Raw genomic sequence first — 20,310 nt, forward strand, 5'->3', positions numbered from 1 at the left:
TCGTACGGGAACTTCAAAAGCTTTCTTCTGCCCGAACATCACAGTGACCAATGGCAACAGACATCGGTATACTTAGGGATCCACAGAGTTTGTGCAGCTTGCATAACAGACCTCAGCAACTCAGCATTTTGGCTAATCTACTTTATATACATATAAACACACATGGAGCACTGCAACATGGGTCCTTCTCTCTCTAGCATCAGACAGCAAAGAGAAACAAAACAAAGGACAATAGTTCCACTTCATGGAACACAGTAACACAAACATCCTGTCTCCATCACTTCCCACTCTGTGGAGTTAAAACATACACTGTCATGTGATAGACAAAAATTCCATGACTGCAATCATGGAGCAGGAATTCTAACAGATATTAGCTGCGACAGGAAGGCAGGGCCACCTCGTTTGGTGGAACCTGGGAGGGAGCCTGAGCCTGGACTACTCATGGAAGCCAGGGGTGTAGTTGCCAGAGTCATAGTGGCTCAAAGGCCAGTTACTTTTTTTCCCAACAGAGTCCCTGATGGGTCCCTTCTCCAGTGTCCTAGAGCTGTCCATTCAGCATGAAATGGAAACTTTATAGTCACTGTGTGCACCAAACGTAAGCATTTAGGGGCACTGAAAACATTAGAGGGCCTTCTCGGTAGTGGCACCCACCCTGTGGAATGCCCTCCCACCAGATGTCAAAGAGAACAACAACTACCAGACTTTCAGAAGACATCTGAAGGCAGCCCTGTTTAGGGAAGCTTTTAATGTTTGATGTATTACTGTATTTAAATATTTTCTTGGAAGCCACCCAGAGTGGCTGGGGAGGCCCGGCCAGATGGGCAGGGTATAAATATATTATTATTATTATTATTATTATTATTATTATTATTATTATTATTATTAATTTCCAGCATTATTATTATTATGAATATGAATATGAATATGAATAGTAATAATATTTTTGTACCCTGCCTTTCCCTTGATGGGACTCATGGCGGCTTACTGATAAAAACACAAACTGCTAAAAAGGCAGAAAAACCAATCATTAAAATACAATTAAACATTGATAGAATTAACTATATACAGATATGAAATCTGTTTAAAACATACCAATAATTACAATAAAATCTGCTCTGCACCAACCCTTTATTAAAAGCTGTCAATTCTCAAAAGCCTGTTACTGTTGGGATATGAGTACTACGCAGCTGCAAACAAGCAGCTGGATGTTTACATCACATGATGGAGCTGACTGTGGGACAGGAAGTTCCAGGGAATTCACAGGGATTTGTTCTTTGTGTAACATGAGACCTTCCTATTGCTTGTGTGAAGGAAGTCTCAGTGAGTTGCTCGGAGGAGACTGAGCGAGCAGACATGTTTTTGTACAGTTGTACAGTCAGAAATAAACTAGAGATGAAATAGACTTTCTGACTATCTTCTTTCTCCTGCTGGTATGCAAGGAAGAAGGGGGTGTGCACCTTTCACCCAGGGAGGTGTCGCCTATCAAGATCTGCCTGGACTGCTGGGATGCCAGCCAGGGTAGATCACCAGCAAACAGGTCCCTGGAGCCCGGGAGAGGGGCCAGCCTCTCCCGAGGGGGCTAGTTTTCCAACAAGTGGTACCACACGGATGGTTGAGGTAACAAGGCACAGCTAAGGACGGCTGGAGCACCCGGTGGAGGCGTTTTTTTGGTGATTGCAACGTTCCATGGACCCCCGACAGTTCCTGATTGATGGCTGCATGGTGAACGCAGATTGAACGGTTCTCCGGTTCACTGAAGAGCTGCTGTTTTTCTTGGATTAAAACAGAGCGAGAAAGCCACATTCCAAGCATTCCGGGGGAGTCTGATAACGACTGCTGTCGACTGCCAAGGAATCGTGAGTACTTTTGGGCTGATTTATGGGCTTGTTAAGCTTCAAAGGCAAGAGGGAAGCAAGCCGGGAGGCTCACAGGCTGTTGGAATTTGCTGCGTAGCTCACAGCTCGTAGTAGACAGCTGTAAACAGCTCACAGGCTGTTGGATTTTTCAGCTCGTAGCTGAAAGCTGTAACTTGGAATCAGGATGGATGCCAAGCAAGGGGCGGGTTTGCCTTATCCATCCCCCCCTAACAAATGACAATTATTCCTCATGGTCTTTGAAAATGAAAGCCCTACTTGACAGACAGAGAATATTTGGGGTGATTCAAAATCCCATTCCGGCAGCACCTTCAAGGGTTTGGAATGACTCTAACGTGCAGGCCAGGTCAGCTATCGTCTTGTGTGTGGCCGACGATCAGCTCGTGCATATAGCGCATTTGGAATTCATGAGAGAGATTTGGCCCTACTGTTGTTGCTGCAGAGGAGCAGGCTGTAGCTCTGAACATTGTTCGTTGTTTTAATTGTGGCCAGCCTGGGCATGTTCAGAAGAACTGTAAAAAGCCCCGTCAGCAAAAAGGAGCAAAGGGGGGCTCCACAAAGCCAGAGGCAACTGGCAAGGTTCGTGCCAAAACTCAGGCAAGACCAGCAAAGGCTCTGATGTCACCAAAGGCCTCATCATCGGTTGAGAATGCTTTTATTATTGACACTGGAGCCACCGAGCACCTGACCTCACGCAAAGAGTTGTTTTCTACGTTTGAGAAGCAACGCTTCACTGTGAAACAGGCCAACGGCCAGGAGATGGAAACGACCGGAATTGGGACTGTTTATCTGGAGAGTCTGAACTTGACTATAAGTAATGTTTACTATGTTCCTGACTTAAAATTCAATTTGTTGAGTGTTTCTCAGATGACAAAGAAAGGACTGGTGTTATCCTATGATAAGGAGAAATGCAAAATCTTTAAAGACGGAGAGCTGTATCTTTCTGCCAAAGAGAAAGATGGACTGTATTTGTTGACTTTTGATGAGTCTGATTACAAAGTGTGCAGTGCATGTGATTCTAAAATGTCTTCTCTTGCAGGTGTATCCAAAGGAGCCACGGAGAGAAAGGCAACAAAGATTAGCAGTGTTTTTCAGCAAGTGTATGCTGATGTAATTGGTCCTCTGGCACCATCTAGAGGCAATGCAAAATACTATCTTGTATTTGTTGATCACTATTCTCAATATGTATGGATTTACGTATTGCAATCACCAAAGGAAACCTTAGCAAGGTTTAAAGAGTTTTGTGACAAGGTTAAAACTGTTCATGATGCTAATATTCAATATCTTTTCACAGATGAAAAGCCAATTTTTCTTTCACAGGATTTTCAAGATTCCCTTGAGAAACGAGAGATAGAGCATAAGATTGCTGTCTCTGAAGCTTCATGGAACAAGAGTGTGTGTGTAAAGGTGAACAAAGAGTTGCAGAAAGGCATGGAAGCACAATTGCTTAGTTCACATTTGCCACATGGGTTCTGGGCTGAATCTTTAAACTCTTTCTGTTACACATGGGTGAGAAAGGTTTCAAAAGGTATGGAAAGTTCTCCTTATGAGAAGCTATTCCAGAGAAAACCTTTGGTAAATCGTTTTAAGGTTTTTGGATCTCATGTCAATGTGGAAACTCCACAAGGGGTTAGAAATGCCAAAGGCATTTTTGTGGGTTATGAAAAGGGTTTCTACAGAGTAATTTTGTCTGAATCTGGTCAGGTGATTCTCACAAAGTTTCTAGAGAGCGCTCCAAGACAGGAGAGAGAGGTTCTCCACACATTTCCCACTGATGTCAATACAGATGAGTATTCTGATACTGAGTGTGACACAGAGAGCTCAGAGAGTTTTGCTGACACAGTCTTTGACAGGGGTTCATACACAATGTCTAGTCCTTCACAGGTTAAGGCTGAACTAGAATTGACTGAACCATTGTTTATTGTTGGGCGTGGTTCACCCAAAAGTCCAGAGGATGAACCAGTCAGCAAGGAGGATCTGCACCTCATTCGCAGGTCTGAGAGAGTCACAAAGGGCATACCACCCAAAAGGTACTCTCAAGAGTTTGCTAACTCAGCTGTTGCATGTGTTACTATAGTTGACAACTCAAGCCAAGTTCATGGTATGTCTAAGTCAGAGACAAAGACACACCGGGGAGTTGCAAAGCGTACCACTACATTTCCTAGCCAAGGTAATGCAGAAGCTCTCATTCCTTGGAAAACAGACAACCAGAGAGTTACACTGGTGGAACCAGTGGCAGGTAGTTCCAAAGGTGGAACTGAGACAACAGGGGATTGTTACATGTATAACAACTGTTTGTTTTCTTCTCTGGATGAAGCTTTGTTCACAGCTAACGTCGAATCATATGGGGGAGGATGTTGGGATATGAGTACTACGCAGCTGCGAACAAGCAGCTGGATGTTTACATCACATGATGGAGCTGACTGTGGGACAGGAAGTTCCAGGGAATTCACAGGGATTTGTTCTTTGTGTAACATGAGATCTTCCTGTTGCCTGTGTGAAGGAAGTCTCAGTGAGTTGCTCAGAGGAGACTGAGCGAGCAGACATGTTTTTGTACAGTTGTACAGTCAGAAATAAACTAGAGATGAAATAGACTTTCTGACTATCTTCTTTCTCCTGCTGGTATGCAAGGAAGAAGGGGGTGTGCACCTTTCACCCAGGGAGGTGTCACCTATCAAGATCTGCCTGGACTGCTGGGATGCCAGCCAGGGTAGATCACCGGCAAACAGGCCCCTGGAGCCTGGGAGAGGGTCCAGCCTCTCCCGAGGGGGCTAGTTTTCCAACAGTTACAGCAAGAAATTCTTACCCTGCCGGCAGGAGGACAGCAAGGAGACAGCCGGTCGACCTTCTCTAGGGAGGGAGATCCATATGTTGTATTTGTTTTCCTTTGGGTGGACAACATGCATTTATGATAAATACATTTAGAAAATGCACTTGCAGTTTCTTTTAGCTCAATGATTCCATGAACACATCAGGATATATTTGAAGAGCCTCAAATTCTCAGTATCCCCCCCCCCCAAAGATCAGAGCTGACAGTGGGACATGTTTGGGTGCATATTATAGGTGGCTACATCACTTTAAAACTATTGCTTGTCTCCATCTTGCCTGATGCTTCTCCATATAATTCCAGCAGTTATTTTGCTCTCTGCAAGTGGCCGATTATTTCATGTAAGAGGCTGTGAGTTTGGGAAAGGGAATAAAATGTTGCAAATACCAAATTAATATTAATCAATGGAAGGGGGTACTTGGAAGGAACTTGAGACAGAAACACAATAAATAAAGTGGAGTTGACAAAAAGTTGGAGGTCGCACACACTTCTCTTCATCCAGGCAAGCAAGAGGCATTATTAGATGGTGAGGACACATTCCAGCCTAGCAAAAGCTCCAATTGAGAGTATGGAAGAGGAACAGAGGAGGGTGGGACCTCAGAAGAAGGGGTGTGGTCTGGGAAGGGGTCCATTGTCTGGAAGAATCCCAAGGGCTGGATAAAGAGTCTTGAAGGGCTGTATTTGCTTCCTGGACCTGAGTTTCCCCACCCCTGCATGAGCAAGAGAATGACATCAACAGAGAGGGTCTTTCCAACACTTGAGGAGTGCTCATATGAAAATACCCTTATTAACAGGATCAGGTAAGGCAAACATTCCTCTGATCTCACAAATTCATCCTTAATATCTAAAGGTCCACAAATTGTGATGGTTACAAAGGTCTTTCTTACAACACCACATATCTACCCTGGATAACTTGTCCTGAAACTTCACCCTACGGCATACATTGGTGCAGCCCCGGTCCATTCGCATCACAGCACCATCTGGAAAGGGATAGTAAGAAAGAGAAAAATATATCCAAGCTCCATGATAAGCATATGGTTTCCATCACCACCACCACCACCACCATTTTATTATTATAAAGGAAACTTGTATGGCAAGTTTCATGCTATTAGCCTGATGGATTTCACTTTTATAAGCTGTAAGGTAAAAGGAGCCCTGGACAGTTAAGTCCAGTCAAAGGTGACTATGGGGTTGCGGCACTCATCTAGCTTTCAGGCTAAGAGAGCCAGCGTTTATCTGCGGACAGCTTTCTAGGTCATGTGGCCAGCATGATTAAACCACTTTTTCTGCAACGGAACACCATGATGGAAGCCAGAGCACACAGAAATGCTGTTTACCTACCCGCCACAGCAGGACCTATTTATCTACTTGCACTGGTGTGCTTTCAAACTGCTAGGTTGGCCGGAGCTGGGACAGACCAACGGAAGCTCATCCTGTCACGGGGATTCGAACCGCCGATTTTCTGATCAGCAAGCCCAAGAGACTCAGTGGTGCCATAAGCTGTAGAATGTTGTGCTCTATATAGATGGTTTTACTACTTGCCTGAACTATAATAACATAAATTAGCCCCCACTAACAGCAGAATTTAGCCTCCAGCTGTATATATAAGGCTAGCATGCTGTTGCTTCTCTTACTGGGGAACAAAGCAAGACACCATTCTTTATATGCCATGGATTTTGGAAAAGATGAGCTTGGTACTTACAAATGTGACATTTTCTTACGGTGAAAATGTTTTTTAGCAAGGTTCATTTTAACATTTCTATAACAGAAGTACATTGCCGCCCAAACTCTTACACTTTCATCCTGTGTATATCTAGAGCAGTGAACCTAGAATCATAGAATTCTAGAGAATCATAGAGTTAGAATGGACCGTAAAGGATAATCTAGTTCAACCCCCTGTTATGCAGGAATCTCAGCTAACCAATTCCTGAAAAGCTGGAGTATAGTTGCGGTAGAACCGTCTCTGCTGCTACCGCCATGTTGCCTCTTGTCTCTGCACTCTTCTTACTGAGGATGCACTACAGCTCAGCCACTGGCGTCTAGCACATCTGCTTAGAGCATCTGATCCATACTCTACCCAGCCCCAAGTGCATAGTCTATGTCCAGCAGAATCAGAGGTAGACTCACTGGTAAAAAGTAAAGGTGAAGGGACCCCTGACCATTAGGTCCAGTCGTGGCCAACTCTGGGGTTGAAGAGCTCATCTCGCTTTATTGGCCGAGGGAGCCGGCATACAGATTCCGGGTCATGTGGCCAGCATGACTAAGCTGCTTCTGGTGAACCAGAGCAGCGCACGAAAATGCCATTTACCTTCCCACTGGAGCGGTACTTATTTATCTACTTGCACTTTGACATGCTTTTGGACTCACTGGTACAGGGCAGGAAAGAGTGGCTATCAGATGTCCAAAGGCTGAAGCATTGGAGCACTTTAGCAGCAAGTGTAAGAGTACTCATGCTTATAGCCAGACTCACTTGTAACAGTCATCCGGCTGTAGCAGAATCTCTGAGGTCCTGCCTTGCAAGTTTTTTCTCTATGCTCACAGGTGTTATCATGCTGAACTTCTTCACAGTGAAGGCACCTGATAACTCCAGCTGGACAAGACGAGCAAAAAAGGGGGAATAGAAAACAAATAAACAAATAATAATAATAATACATAATAATTTCATTCTTTGTACCCTGCCCATTTGACTGGGTTGCCCCAACCACTCAGGGGCGATGTCTGGTTAGAGGAAGATTGCTGGCAGTACACCTGCTTGAAAAGAAATGCATTAATATGGAAAACACCAAATGCCACCACCAACTGCAAGTTAGGTACCGTATTTTTCGCCCTATAGGACACACTTTTTCCCCTCCAAATTTTTTTTCCTTTATTTCCCCCCCAAAAAACTAGGTGCGTCCTATGGACCGGAGCGTTCTATGGGACGAAAAATATGGTATGTGCTCAGAGGTCCTCTATGCTGGGGTGGGGGTGCGACAATGATCCTGATTGGCTCAGAATCCCTGCTCATGTAGCAGAGTTCTACATGGATATGTTGACATGCACATGGATCAACATACCCACTCCTGTCCCTGACACGAAACCTGTGCACTTCTTTAAAGACATCACTTCAAAATATTGGTTTGGGAGAACATTTTAAATGATGAATCTACTATTCTATTTTCTCTCTGCCCCCTCCCCTTTTCTCTCCCTTGGTAAAGGTAAAGGGACCCCTGACCATTAGGTCCAATCATGGCCGACTCTGGGGTTGTGGCGCTCATCTCGCTTTATTGGCCAAGGGAGCCGGCGTACAGCTTCCAGGTCATGTGGCCAGCATGACTAAGCCGCTTCTGGCGAACCAGAGCAGCGCATGGAAATGCTGTTTACATTCCCGCCGGAGCAGTACCTATTTATCTACTTGCACTTTGACGTGCTTTCGAACTGCTAGGTTGGCAGGAGCAGGGACCGAGCAACGGGAGCTCACCCTGTCGCGAGGATTTGAATCGCCGACCTTCTGATCAGCAAGTCCTTTTTTTATATTAAAAAAATAATATTTATTAAAGTTTTAAAGGTTACAGGGGGAAAAAAGTAAAAAACACCATATTAAACAAAAACAAAACAAGATGGAAAGGATTTGCTGAAATAGATAATCGAACTAGAATACAAAAAAGGGAGGTGTGAGGAGGTCAAGGAAATAAGCTAATGAAAGATAAGTTATGGGAAGATTCGCTGTGTTTTTTCAATGGATTTTATTTTTCTGTTTTTTTTCTTTTTCTCTTTCTTTCTTTTTTCCTTATTGTGATGTGCTGATCAGCAAGTCCTAGGCTCTGTGGTTTAATCCTCAGTGCCACCTGCATCCCCTCTCCCTTGGTAGTTTATTTTCATTATTATATTATGATTCTCTCTCATTGTATTTTGGTAAGAACTGTACACAGATGAAGGGGAAGGGCAATTTGAAGACTCGGTGTGAGATGCGAGTAAGGGAAGTTCTCACAGGGCGAGAGGGTGTGAGAAGAGGGGGATGAGCCCAGGTGAGAGCTGAGAGGGTGCAACTTCCATCTGGATCTGTCAAGAAGCCACCCAAAGTATCTCAGTGAGGTTCCAACACCAAGGGTGGGTCGGCAGCTTACAGGGCAAACTGGTCCTGACCTCTCAGGGCCAAGGCCTTTTAAAGGCTCATGGCCCTTCCCCACTCTGCGAGATCCCATGGAATAATCTCAGTCTTGTGAGATCTTGCGGGAGCTCTGCAGGGAGATGATGCCCCACCTGAGCCCCTGCCCCACGGGGCAAAGTAGTCCTGCCTGGAAGAACATGCAGAACGAGACATACAAAGTAACTGGGTGACGTTGCTTGGACAATACTTAAACTGGCTGGGTCTGTAAAGCCTGCTGAGTCAGTCATAAAGTATGCTGAATCCTTTTCAGTGCATACACTTCATGAACAGAAACCAGACATTTCAGGAACAAATGCTCAAGGCATATTTTAGGATTATGGTATATTTGCAATGCATCTTGACGTGCAATCTGATCCCCAGAAACAAACTCATGCACAGACATCAGTTTCATATAAATCACTACACACAGTGTTAGCTGCTTCACAAAAACAGTCACTCCGTATATAATACAGCTATCTGTTTTACACCCAGAACTACTACACAGCACAATTCATTTCATTTTTTTTAAAAAAAATATTTTGTTTTTTCAAATTACAGTTTTACAATCACATATCCAACATACAACATAAAGACAAGATTCCATAGAATCTCCTGGACTTCCCTCCTCCCCTTTGTGGGTCCTATTGTTAATTGTTTCCTCCTGCATCTTTTATAATAACCCAAATCTTTTACACCTCCATTATATCCGAAATTCACCATTAAACTACAAGTGTTATTCCAATCCTGTGAACAATTTTAACTGTTTACAATGGTTTTTAAGATAAATTATAAATTTCCCCCTTTCTTTATTAAAGTTTTGGTTTTCCTGATTTCTGATTCTTCCGGTCATTTTTGCCATTTCGGCATAATCCATCAGCTTAATCTGCCATTCTTCTCTGGTCAGGACTTTATCTTCTTGGCATCTCTGGAAAGCATTGTTCATTTCAAATACTTGTACTGAGACTTTTCCCTTTTGCAACTGACATCTCAGAATTCCCAGGATTGGATGAGCTACATAAATTAAGCAATTCCCAATAGCTCTCTCCTAGTAATTCCCCTCTAGAGTGCTTTGTTATTTTGCCTTGGACTTACCTGCCTCAAGGTACAGAAGGGTGAAGAAATGTATTGCCAGAAGGATGTTTAGCTTTACTTCCATTTTTTACCGAGACTGAGGGCAAAAACAAGAAAAAGCAATCAAACTTACCGTAAATTAAGGCAGATGAGGGGGGGAGGGGAGGGGTTTGAGGGGTGCAAGCTCCCCACACTGGACTATGGGAAGAACAGAGTGGCTAGATTTAATTATCATCCTTGAGGGCCAGTGGGTGGGCCACTAGAAGCTTATGGTTAGTGAAGATGCAGAACATCTAGTGACTCATGATGGACATTTGTAAGTCTTCCATGAACTTGTGGAAGAATGGCGTAGGTGAATGTCATGGCCAGGTTCTTTCCATGCTGGTACAGGGGCCACAGGTGCTGCCTTGACTGCAGCGTGCATACTTGTGTACACATTATGACAGACACAACTGCTTTATAACCATGATTGAACCCCAGCTTGTGTTTGCCAATTCTCTGGAAAAGGACAGGACTTGATCAACAGCGAAGCGTATGAATATGTGATGAAGCCTCTTCTTAGGAGAGTTGCTAGGAGTGTAATGAGTCATTCTTCAAAGCTTCAGGGGTTGTTATTAAATGTACATTTACACTTAGGTGTTGAGGAGACAGAAGAGAACTGTGACTGTGGTCAAGCTTCAAAGAAACAAGCTCTCCATTATTATTGGCATCTCCTTTCCTGGGCTGCTTCAACTCCTGAGACTCTACAGCAGCCTTTGTCAACCTGTTGCCCCAGATGACGGAGACTACAACATGCAGCAGCAGCAACAGATAGCATGAGAACTGAGGCATGATTTGATGACGTGAACATGCCTGCACTAATGCAAAGGGTGAAACTGAGATCTTCTGGACTGCAGCTGAGGGATCCCCGCCCCCTCCTGCTTGCACACAAGTAAGGGGAAACGTGGTGGCTGAGGTCAAGGCAGGGCCAGATTTAGATGAAGAGAGGCCCTAGGCTACTCCACTTGTGAGGCCCCTCCCCACCCCCCACCCTCACAACTAGAAGAAAATGGAAGAGTGTTATAAATAAATACAGTGGTACCTCGGGTTACATACGCTTCAGGTTACAGACTCCACTAACCCAGAAACAGTGCTTCAGGTTAAGAACTTTGCTTCAGGATGAGAACAGAAATCGTGCTCTGGCGGCACGGCAGCAGCAGGAGGCCCCATTAGCTAAAGTGGTGCTTCAGGTTAAGAACGGTTTCAGGTTAAGTACGGACCTCCAGAACGAATTAAGTATTTAACCCGAGGTACCACTGTATTAAGTGAAGCCAAGGATGATGACGAGTATTTAAAATTCTGCAATTCACAATTTCTCCTCTAAAGGACATAAAATATTATTGTTAAATACCATGGTGATTTTAAAAAATGCATAAAATTAACACTGACAAACTTTTGCAACAACTGAACTTTGTAAACCTTTTGTGGTGGGCAGGCCCTTGTTTCATATCTAGCTTGTTTCATAGTATCTTTACTATGAAGTTGGTCCCATGTGTTCAATGAGGCTTCCTTCCCTGTAAGGGTGCTTTAGGATTATAGCAACAGTCCAAGATTTACCTATCAATCAACTTCCGTGCAATGCTGTCAGGGAACTGCCATCGGAACGAGAGGAGGAGGAGGGGCTCCACGACGATGCTGGAGAGGGGCCAAGTAGGGAGAGAGGCAGGTCTCCTGTTGGGGAAGAAAATCAGCGCAACACCAGGGATGGAGGGAAGCCAATGGGGGAAGCGGAGAGCAGGCTCAGAGACTCTTCACTGGACACCAGCGGAGAGAGCACAGGTCCTCCGCTACCCACGCCCACCCTGCGCAGAAGGCTTCCGCGCAGGGAGGCTAGGAGGAGACTGGGCGTCAAAGAACTTTTATGTTGGAAAAGGTTGAAGAAACGCCCACTGTCGGATTCTGCCAGCAACTGAGCAGCCACGAAGTGAGGGGCTGTCCAGCCAGGAAAGGTTTAACCAGGCCACCTACCCAGGAGTGGCGGCAACTTACGCACGAGCAACCCCATAACCATTATAAATGCATTTTGATCTGTGGAGCAAAGCCTCAGCTCTCCCCAATGGCTTCTGCTTTTTTTCTTTCTTCAAGCACTTTCTCCCCCCCCTTTTCTCCCCCTGTTTTATAAAATTTGCTTAGTAACATAACATTATTATATATATTCTATAAAACAAAGAATACAGAACAAAATTCATTCATACTACAATGCCTAACTGCATAACATTAATATATATGGTTTCTAAAAAAACGGCTTACATAACAAAATCAATTCAAAAACCATCCGGTTTCCTTTTTTGTTTTGTTTTGTTCCTTTCCTCTCCCTCCCCACTCCAGCCCTCCCTGCCCCCGGTTAGGCCTTCCTTCTTCATATCTTTATCCATGTAGACAGTCTGTTCATTCAAGCTTGTATGTTAGGCTTGGCTCCCCCTCTTTCTATCCAGTTCCTGTAAAATGCCCATTTATTTGTGATTCTTTGGCCTTTATTTTCCCATCTATCCTCTGCCACTATCTGTGCGAATATTTCTGATTGTACGTATTCAAAAACATAATCATTTCATATTTCCATATTCCATTTGGCCTTTTCTTTCCATCCCAAAGCAATAACTCCCATTCCAGCTAGAATCATAATCTTGTACAACTCTTGCTTATTACTCTTTACTTTGTTATTTCCCAGTATTCCCGAAAATAACAAATCCCTATTAACTTCTATGTTTATTTGAAATAGTCCAGAAATTACCTTTATAATCTTTTGCCAATATTCCTTAACCAGATTACATTCCCACCAAATGTGTGAATATAGTCCTTTTTCCTGACCACAATGCCAGCATTTGGGACTAAACCCTTTCACTATATACACCATTTGTGCCGGAGTTCTATACCATTTTAATAAAAATTTTCTACTTAATTCTTTATACTTTTCTATTTTAATATTGTTTATATTCTTCATCAGTTCTTGAGCCGTGTTTGGATGGATCATATCTTCCTGCTCCCATTTAATCTGGATTATCCTTATCATTCCCCAATGGCTTCTGCTCATTGGTTCCACTCTATAATGTTTTGTTCTTCTTGCCTCTGGGATTTACCTGAATCAAGGTAAAGAAGGGCTAGGAAACCCATGACCAGAACTTTGTTCATCCTTAGTTTACTTCTTTCAGGCCAAAGAAGGAAGAGAATCTAAGTTAAATGAAAGGAAACAAGGAGAAAAATTGCAAGCTTCCTACACTGGGTGATGGTAGAACAGAGTGGGTGACTCTAACATTGCACCTGGGTCCTGAAGAGTTGATTATGGGAGGCAAGTTGGCAGTGAGGGGATAGAACATCTAGTAGCTTAAGGACATTTGCTAAGTCTCTCATGTGCTGGAGGAAGAATCGGTAAATATCTCCTCCTCCTTTGAACCTCCACTGATTATGCAACCAAGAAACACAGGTACACATCGCCCTCATCCTCCTTTCGCACCCACCACTTTTATCTAAAATGACAGCAAGTAAAAGTAAGCCCCCACAGATGGTACATTTTGTATCCACGTCCCTCAACGCTCATCTTAAAACACGGCAAATGCATGTTCTGAAATGTGTAACTCATGACGGCAGATTGTCAAGGGTGCTCCCCAGCCAAGGAACGAACATGGCAGAGAAATTATCTCCTTATTTTCAAAGAAAACACATGATAGTTGCTTCTACAGTTGCTTCACACCAATCTGGTATCTAGGCAGTTATTCCCATGTCTGCGCTCTATGGAGCAGTTGCAGCAAAAATGGGGACCACTCCCCCTCCTCATGTTTGAGTACCTTCCCCCAACAGGGTGTGGGCATGGAAGCTGCTTCTGCTATAATAATAATAATAATAATAATAATAATAATAATAATAATAATAATAATATTTATACCCTGGCCATCTGGCTGGGTTTCCTCGGCCACTCTGGGTGGCTTACAGCACATAAATAATTGTAAAACATTAGACATTGAAAATTTCCTGATACAGGGCTAGCTTCCTGCTTCAATCCTTTCCTGGTTTTGGGAGAAAGTGATATAGGAGAGGGTGGTCTGTCTATTCCTCCTCTTCCCCCATCTCTGAAGTTCCCCCTGCCTCTGATTCTTGCCTCCTGGCTGGTACAGGTCTCCACAGAGGACAGACCTTACCTGTGTCAGACTCCAGACACCGTTCCCCTGCTGCACACTTATTGGCGTCTCATCATTCCCGACACAGATGTACCAAGGCACCTAAGAGTAGTAGTGGCACTTAGACCATAACTCCAACATGGGGCTGTGCAAAAGCAGGATGCACATCTTCCAGGGCTGCACCCCCCCAGAAGCCACATGACCTGTGTGAGAGCACGGCTCCTCCAAACTGGGATGTCCTGATTTAATTGGGACATTTGACCGGTATGCTAGCCATGTGTAGTCTTTGTGGGTAAGAATCATTTCCTGCCATGTGACTGTGATCCCTCGAGTGTCAGAGACATGATACCTCTGAATATCAGTTGCTGGAAACCACAGGCAAGGAGGGTACTAATGTGTTTGGGTCCTGCTTGCCATCTTCCCACAGGCATCTGGTCAGCCACTGTGAGAGCAGAACATTGGCCTGATCCAGTGAGCTCATCTTATGTTCTTGCATTCTTATGAATCAACCTCTGACTCTGCAAACACCCAGAATGGGAACACATCATTGGGATAAATTAGGGTCACAACTAGGGATCTTCAGAAATCTTCTGTATCATTCCATTTTGCTTAAGCTGTTTCAGATGTCATTGTTTTGTTGTGCTGTGTATGTGATAAAGAGGAACCACCCTAGTGTGAAGTTGCCCTCCTTTGTTTGTCTCTGTGGTAGTTTGAGTTTGCTGGTTAATTTCTCTAATAGAAGTTTTCCCCTGTTTATCTGTTTGTTTCAAAACAGAAAAGCTTTAATAAGAGCTAATTAAAAATGTTGTTGTTGTTCCTATTTATCTGAGTACCCAGATTATTATTATTATTTGCATTAGTATTAGTAATTTTACTAGTATTTCCCCCCCAAAAATGAGGCAGTGTGACTTACAAAAATAGTAATACTCTGCATAGTAATATTCTGTATGAAAGTTACCTTTTCTCTTACAGATTTTTTTTTTTACTATAATGCAATTTATGAAGGCACACAAAAAGTATCAGAACTAAAAAAATAAACATCACAGTCTGTAACAATAGGCAGTAAACCTTTCATTGCCAACCCTCCTAATGGCCATATTTCATTCTTTTGTAATTTCCAAGTTTGGGCCCTGGAATCTCAGATCTGCAGCCATAACCAGAAGGGATGTTCCTTTAGTTTAGATTTTTGACCAAGCCAGAGAAAAATGGGCTTGAAAAGGTTGCTTGTTCTTTGAGATGGACTTCTCAAGAGCCTAACCTGTGCACACTTCTCCACCATTGTAATTTATGACACAGTGTCATATCGACATAATTACTAGCACTGCATACCCTCCAAGTGTCCCAATTTTCCAGGGACAGTCCCAGAATTGCAAAAGCCACCTTTGCTTCTGATTTGATCATGGAATGTCCCTATTTCCCCCAACAGTGCTGCTGCTGAGCTCGAGGAGGAGAATGAGCCAGTGATTGTCCTGAGTGATGGCCGTAGTGGCAACTTTGGCTGCGAGGGAGCGTACCATTGGGTCTGCATGGCTGCCGCTGCCAACCTCCTCCCTTGGGCAGCCCATAGTACCTGCTGGAGAGTGGGCATGAATGAGGAGAGGATGTGGTCACTGAAGTCCAGCTTCATGTGATACACTGGCTCTGAGGGGCTGGCAGAAGGCAGGGCCACCCTGGGTGGGACAAAAGAGGGAGCAGAGTGGAGCGCAAGGAGTATTTCTTTTCTTTTTTAAATGCCTTGTGCTTCCACATCTAATCTTGTCCCATTCTAAAATTTATTTATTGGTGTGAGTGGTTCCCCCCACCTTTGGAAATCTAATAAAGAATAAAATAAAATAAAATTGAGATTAAGGGATTTTCTCAGGACAGTGGAGGGCATGTGTGCTTTGTGCCCTTCTTATGATAATAAATACTCAGCGGGGGCGGAGGGCAAAAAATGGGGGGGGGTCAAGGAGGGTCAGTTGTGGGGGAGTGAGAAATGTCCCTATTTTCCTCCGATGAATGTTGGAGAATATGGAACTGCAGCAAAAATAGGTTTGTTGCTTGCAGCAAGTTGGCAACAGAGCGGTTTTTTTTATTTAAAAAAGGAAAGGAAAGCCAGAGTCTGTGGACATTAGGGCTCTGCACTGAATTTGGCAGAGGCACAAGCCAAATCAGGCATATTCTGAGGGCTTTGGGCCTACAGATGAAACAGAATGGACTGGCCACAAATGAGATGTGGCAGGTGGAGGACATCAGGTATGAAGGAGAAGCAGGAAGAATGCAAAGCCTGGACATAAAGGAAGTAGGATATTCCTGCCCATGGCTCCTTTGCAATTTGTTTGTCTTGCATGCATGTTCATGAAGAAGCATTGGCCAGAAGCACGTAGGATCAGGTCCTCCAGGATCTGATTCTGCACAATGCTGTGCACTCGCCAAGTTTTTAAAGCCCTTAGTTCTGCTTGTTTTGGAGATGGCTCTGGGGCAAGGAGGATGGACTCTGGGGCAGCACAGGGCAACTTGCCCTAATCTGGGGGCCACAGGTTGAGGCCACGGGGTGGGTATGAGGATCCCTGCTTGACAGTAGTAGACATCCAGTTGACCTGACTAATCCATCTTCAACAAAGTTTTATTATTCCTTTATTCCTTTATTATTCCTTGACCCAGATGTCATGGTGGTTGCAACGGTCTGTGTTACAGCACAGCATATATTTTTCCAGTCCGGATTTCCTATACCTGATGGTTTCACACTTCATAGTACAGCCCCGATCCACATTGACAACAGAAAGCCCTGGGAAAGAAAGAGAAAAAGGCATCATGGTTACCTACTATGGCTGCAGCATGGTCACTAACAAGAGCGAAACATTTACTGTATTGTCTTCAGTGCCTGTTATGGACCATTTTTTAAAGGCAAAACAAACCCAGACATCTAATCCTATTGTGCATATTTGATTTAAACCAGGCATAGGCAAACTCGGCCCTCCGGATGTTTTGGGACTACAATTCCCATCATCTCTGACCACTGGTCCTATTAGCTAGGGATCATGGGAGTTGTAGTCCCAAAACATCTGGAGGGCTGAGTTTGCCTATGCCTGATTTAAAGCAATGTTTTTATTTATGTTGGGTTATATCTACAAGTCCTTATTTTCCAAGGGCAGTCTTGAATTTACAGAAGCCATCCCAGTTTCTGATTTTTTCTGGGAATGTCCCACTTTCCTTTGAAGGTAAAGGGACCCCTGACCATTAGGTCCAGTCGTGGCCGAGTCTGGGGTTACGGCGCTCATCTCGCTTTATTGGCCAAGGGAGCCGGCATACAGCTTCCGGGTCATGTGGCCAGCATGACTAAGCTGCTTCTGGCGAACTAGAGCAGTGCACAGAAACGCCGTTTACCTTCCCACCGGAGCGCTACCTATTTATCTACTTGCACTTTGAGGTGCTTTCGAACTGCTAGGTTGGCAGGAGCAGGGATTGAGCAACGGGAGCTCACCCCGTTGCGGGGATTCGAACCGCCAACCTTCTGATCGGCAAGTCCTAGGCTCTGTGGTTTAACCCACAGCACCACCCGTGTTCCACTTTTATTTAGGATGTCTCTATTTTCATTGGATAAATGTTGGAGGGTATGGAGTTATGTGACCTCTGAGCCAAGGAGATAAGTACCTATATAACCTTTAGAAGACATCTGAAGGAAGCCCTGTATAGGGAAGTTTTTTTAAATGCTTAATGTTTCATTATGTTAAGATTGGAAAAACTGAAAACCTGAGAGAATCAAAAGGTACAGATTCCTCCATCTCTACAAAGGCAAAGACAGCATCTCTAATCATTCAGACCCCCGGGCTCTCACTTGTGGGGTGCCTCAGGGTTCTGTCCTCTCCCCCATGCTTTTCAACATTTACATGCAGCCGCTGGGAGAGATCATCAGGAGGCTTGGGCTGGGTGTTCATCAGTATGCGGATGATACCCAAGCTCTACCTCTCTTTTAAATCAGAACCAGTGAAGGTGGTGAAGGTCCTGTGTGAGTGTCTGGAGGCGGTTGGAGGATGGATGGCGGCTAACAGATTGAGGTTGAATCCTGACAAGACAGAAGTACTGTTTTTGGGGGACAGGAGGCGGGCAGGTGTGGAGGATTCCCTGGTCCTGAATGGGGTAACTGTGCCCCTGAAGGACCAGGTGCGCAGCCTGGGAGTCATTTTGGACTCACAGCTGTCCATGGAGGCACAGGTCAAATCTGTGTCCAGGGCAGCTGTTTACCACCTCCATCTGGTATGTAGGCTGAGACCCTATCTGCCTGCGGACTGTCTCGCCAGAGTGGTGCATGCTCTGGTTATCTCCCGCTTGGACTACTGCAATGCACTCTACGTGGGGCGACCTTTGTAGGTGACTCGGAAACTACAACTAATCCAGAATGCGGCAGCTAGACTGGTGACTGGGGGCGGCCGCCGAGACCATATAACACCGGTCTTGAAAGACCTACATTGGCTCCCAGTACGTTTCCGAGCACAATTCAAAGTGTTGGTGCTGACCTTTAAAGCCCTAAACTGCCTCGGTCCAGTATACCTGAAGGAGCGTCTCCACCCCCATCGTTCTGCCCGGACACTGAGGTCCAGCGCCGAGGGCCTTCTGGCGGTTCCCTCATTGCGAGAAGCAAAGCTACAGGGAGCCAGGCAGAGGGCCTTCTCGGTAGTGGCGCCCACCCTGTGGAACGCCCTTCCAGCAGATGTCAAAGCAATAAACAACTACCTGACATTCAGAAGACATCTTAAGGCAGCCCTGTTCAGGGTAGTTTTTAACGTGTGATATTTTACTGTATTTTTGGTTTCTATGGAAGCCGGCCAGAGTGGCTGGGGAGGCCCAGCCAGATGGGCGGGGTATAAATATATTATTATTATTATTATTATTATTATTATTATTATTATTATTATTATTATTCCTACTAGGGTACTCACCTTTAGCAATCAGCTGAGTATAGCAGAATTTATATTGCCCAGCCCTGCAAGTTTTTGCAGCATGGACACATGTGTTGTCGGTTTTAACCTTCCGACAGTAATGACACACAAAACTTCCAACAGCTAAGAAGAAGAGAAAGGAAGAATATTAAGCAATGGATAAATTGAGACTGGTCCCAAGACAAACAGGCACCACCATTTTTTTGGGGGGGGGATGGAAACAAAGGATGGAGGTGTGAATGACCTATGTAATGAGTATAACAATCATATTCATTAGAGATTTGTGGTATGAATGGAGGAATGAGTGTAGGCCTGTTTTTAGGATGAAGAACACCGCTGTAAAATGGAGTCTTGCTAAGTCTTGCTAAGAAGTGGGAAGCATTTGGGAACAAGCTGTCCCTTCCAACTTTCTTGGCAACTGCATGAAAATTGGTGGACTCATCCAAAACCAGGATTAGGAAGGGAAGCCAGTGTCGATATCTCCCCATTTACAGAGTCACTGTGCATTTTGACCAGCTTCTGTGGGGAAGTTTGACATTAGCAGCCTTTTAGAAATATTGTTTTATACAGCTAATTTCATCCATTCACTCAAACTTCACATTTCAAGCAATCCTTTTGCTGTATAGATGGTGTCAGGAGCAAGCTCAATCATATCTATTTCATATACTTGATAGTGAATGACACCAAATGTAAATCCCATCTCAGTAACAATCCTTCCTCATTAATTTAACAACACTGCTAATTTCATTCATTCCTACTGACACCTTTCTTTTCTGAGCCTGCCCTTTGGACTGGTTGGTCAAAAAATTAACTAAGCATTTCCAATGCCTTTCATACTAACAATGCCCACCATATGTTCTAGGACTTACCCATGTCAATGTAGACCAGGGCTAAAAAACCTACTGCAAGAACCTTGTTCATCTTTAGTCCGTTTTTCCAAGAAATGGGGGGTGAGATGCAAAGGGTGACTCAAAGTCAAATAGAAGCACAGGTGTTATGAAGTCGCAACCTTCCTACCTTGCATGATCAGAAGAAGAACACTTTGGGTGGATTTAATTTACTGCCTGAGGGCCAATGAGTTTATTCTTTGAACCTTATTGGCAGTGAGGACATAGAACAGCTTGGGATTCATTTGTGTGCCTTAGATCTTCAATGTACATGCAGAAGAATACTATGTAAGGTGTCATTCCTGGGGCAGTCCGTAAAATCTTGCCTTTGTCCAAGGTGCATTGCAAGTAGGGATGGGTGTATATGTCGATTTTGGATTCTCTGCATTTCTCATTCTTCCAATTATTAATTCAGTTGTACACATTCCTTCAGAAATTTGTGGACTCTTATT

General features: G+C 44.2%; 1 protein-coding gene across 1 annotated transcript; it reads right to left on the minus strand.

Annotated features, from left to right (window-relative positions):
• Window positions 1-16,672: 16,672 nt before the first annotated feature.
• Window positions 16,673-19,928, minus strand: LOC128402990 (short neurotoxin SNTX11-like). Its single transcript, XM_053367520.1, has 3 exons — window positions 19,841-19,928; window positions 18,972-19,094; window positions 16,673-16,819 (listed from the first exon to the last, which is right to left on the minus strand). The coding sequence occupies exons 1-3, from the start codon at window positions 19,890-19,892 to the stop codon at window positions 16,680-16,682; spliced, it is 315 nt and encodes a 104-aa protein (XP_053223495.1). The 5' UTR covers window positions 19,893-19,928; the 3' UTR covers window positions 16,673-16,679.
• Between the last annotated feature and the right edge of the window lie 382 nt (window positions 19,929-20,310).

The sequence above is a fragment of the Podarcis raffonei genome, chromosome 15, assembly GCF_027172205.1.
Source record: "Podarcis raffonei isolate rPodRaf1 chromosome 15, rPodRaf1.pri, whole genome shotgun sequence".
Taxonomy (NCBI): domain Eukaryota; kingdom Metazoa; phylum Chordata; class Lepidosauria; order Squamata; family Lacertidae; genus Podarcis; species Podarcis raffonei.

Coding starts and splice junctions, on each gene's coding strand:
- LOC128402990 (XM_053367520.1), bottom strand. CDS start 19,892: ATGAACAAGGTTCTTGCAGTAGGTTTTTTAGCCCTGGTCTACATTGAC. Junction 19,095..19,840: donor CCTGGTCTACATTGACATGG/GTAAGTCCTAGA, acceptor TCTTCTTCTTAG/CTGTTGGAAGTTTTGTGTGT. Junction 16,820..18,971: donor TACTCAGCTGATTGCTAAAG/GTGAGTACCCTA, acceptor TTTCTTTCCCAG/GGCTTTCTGTTGTCAATGTG.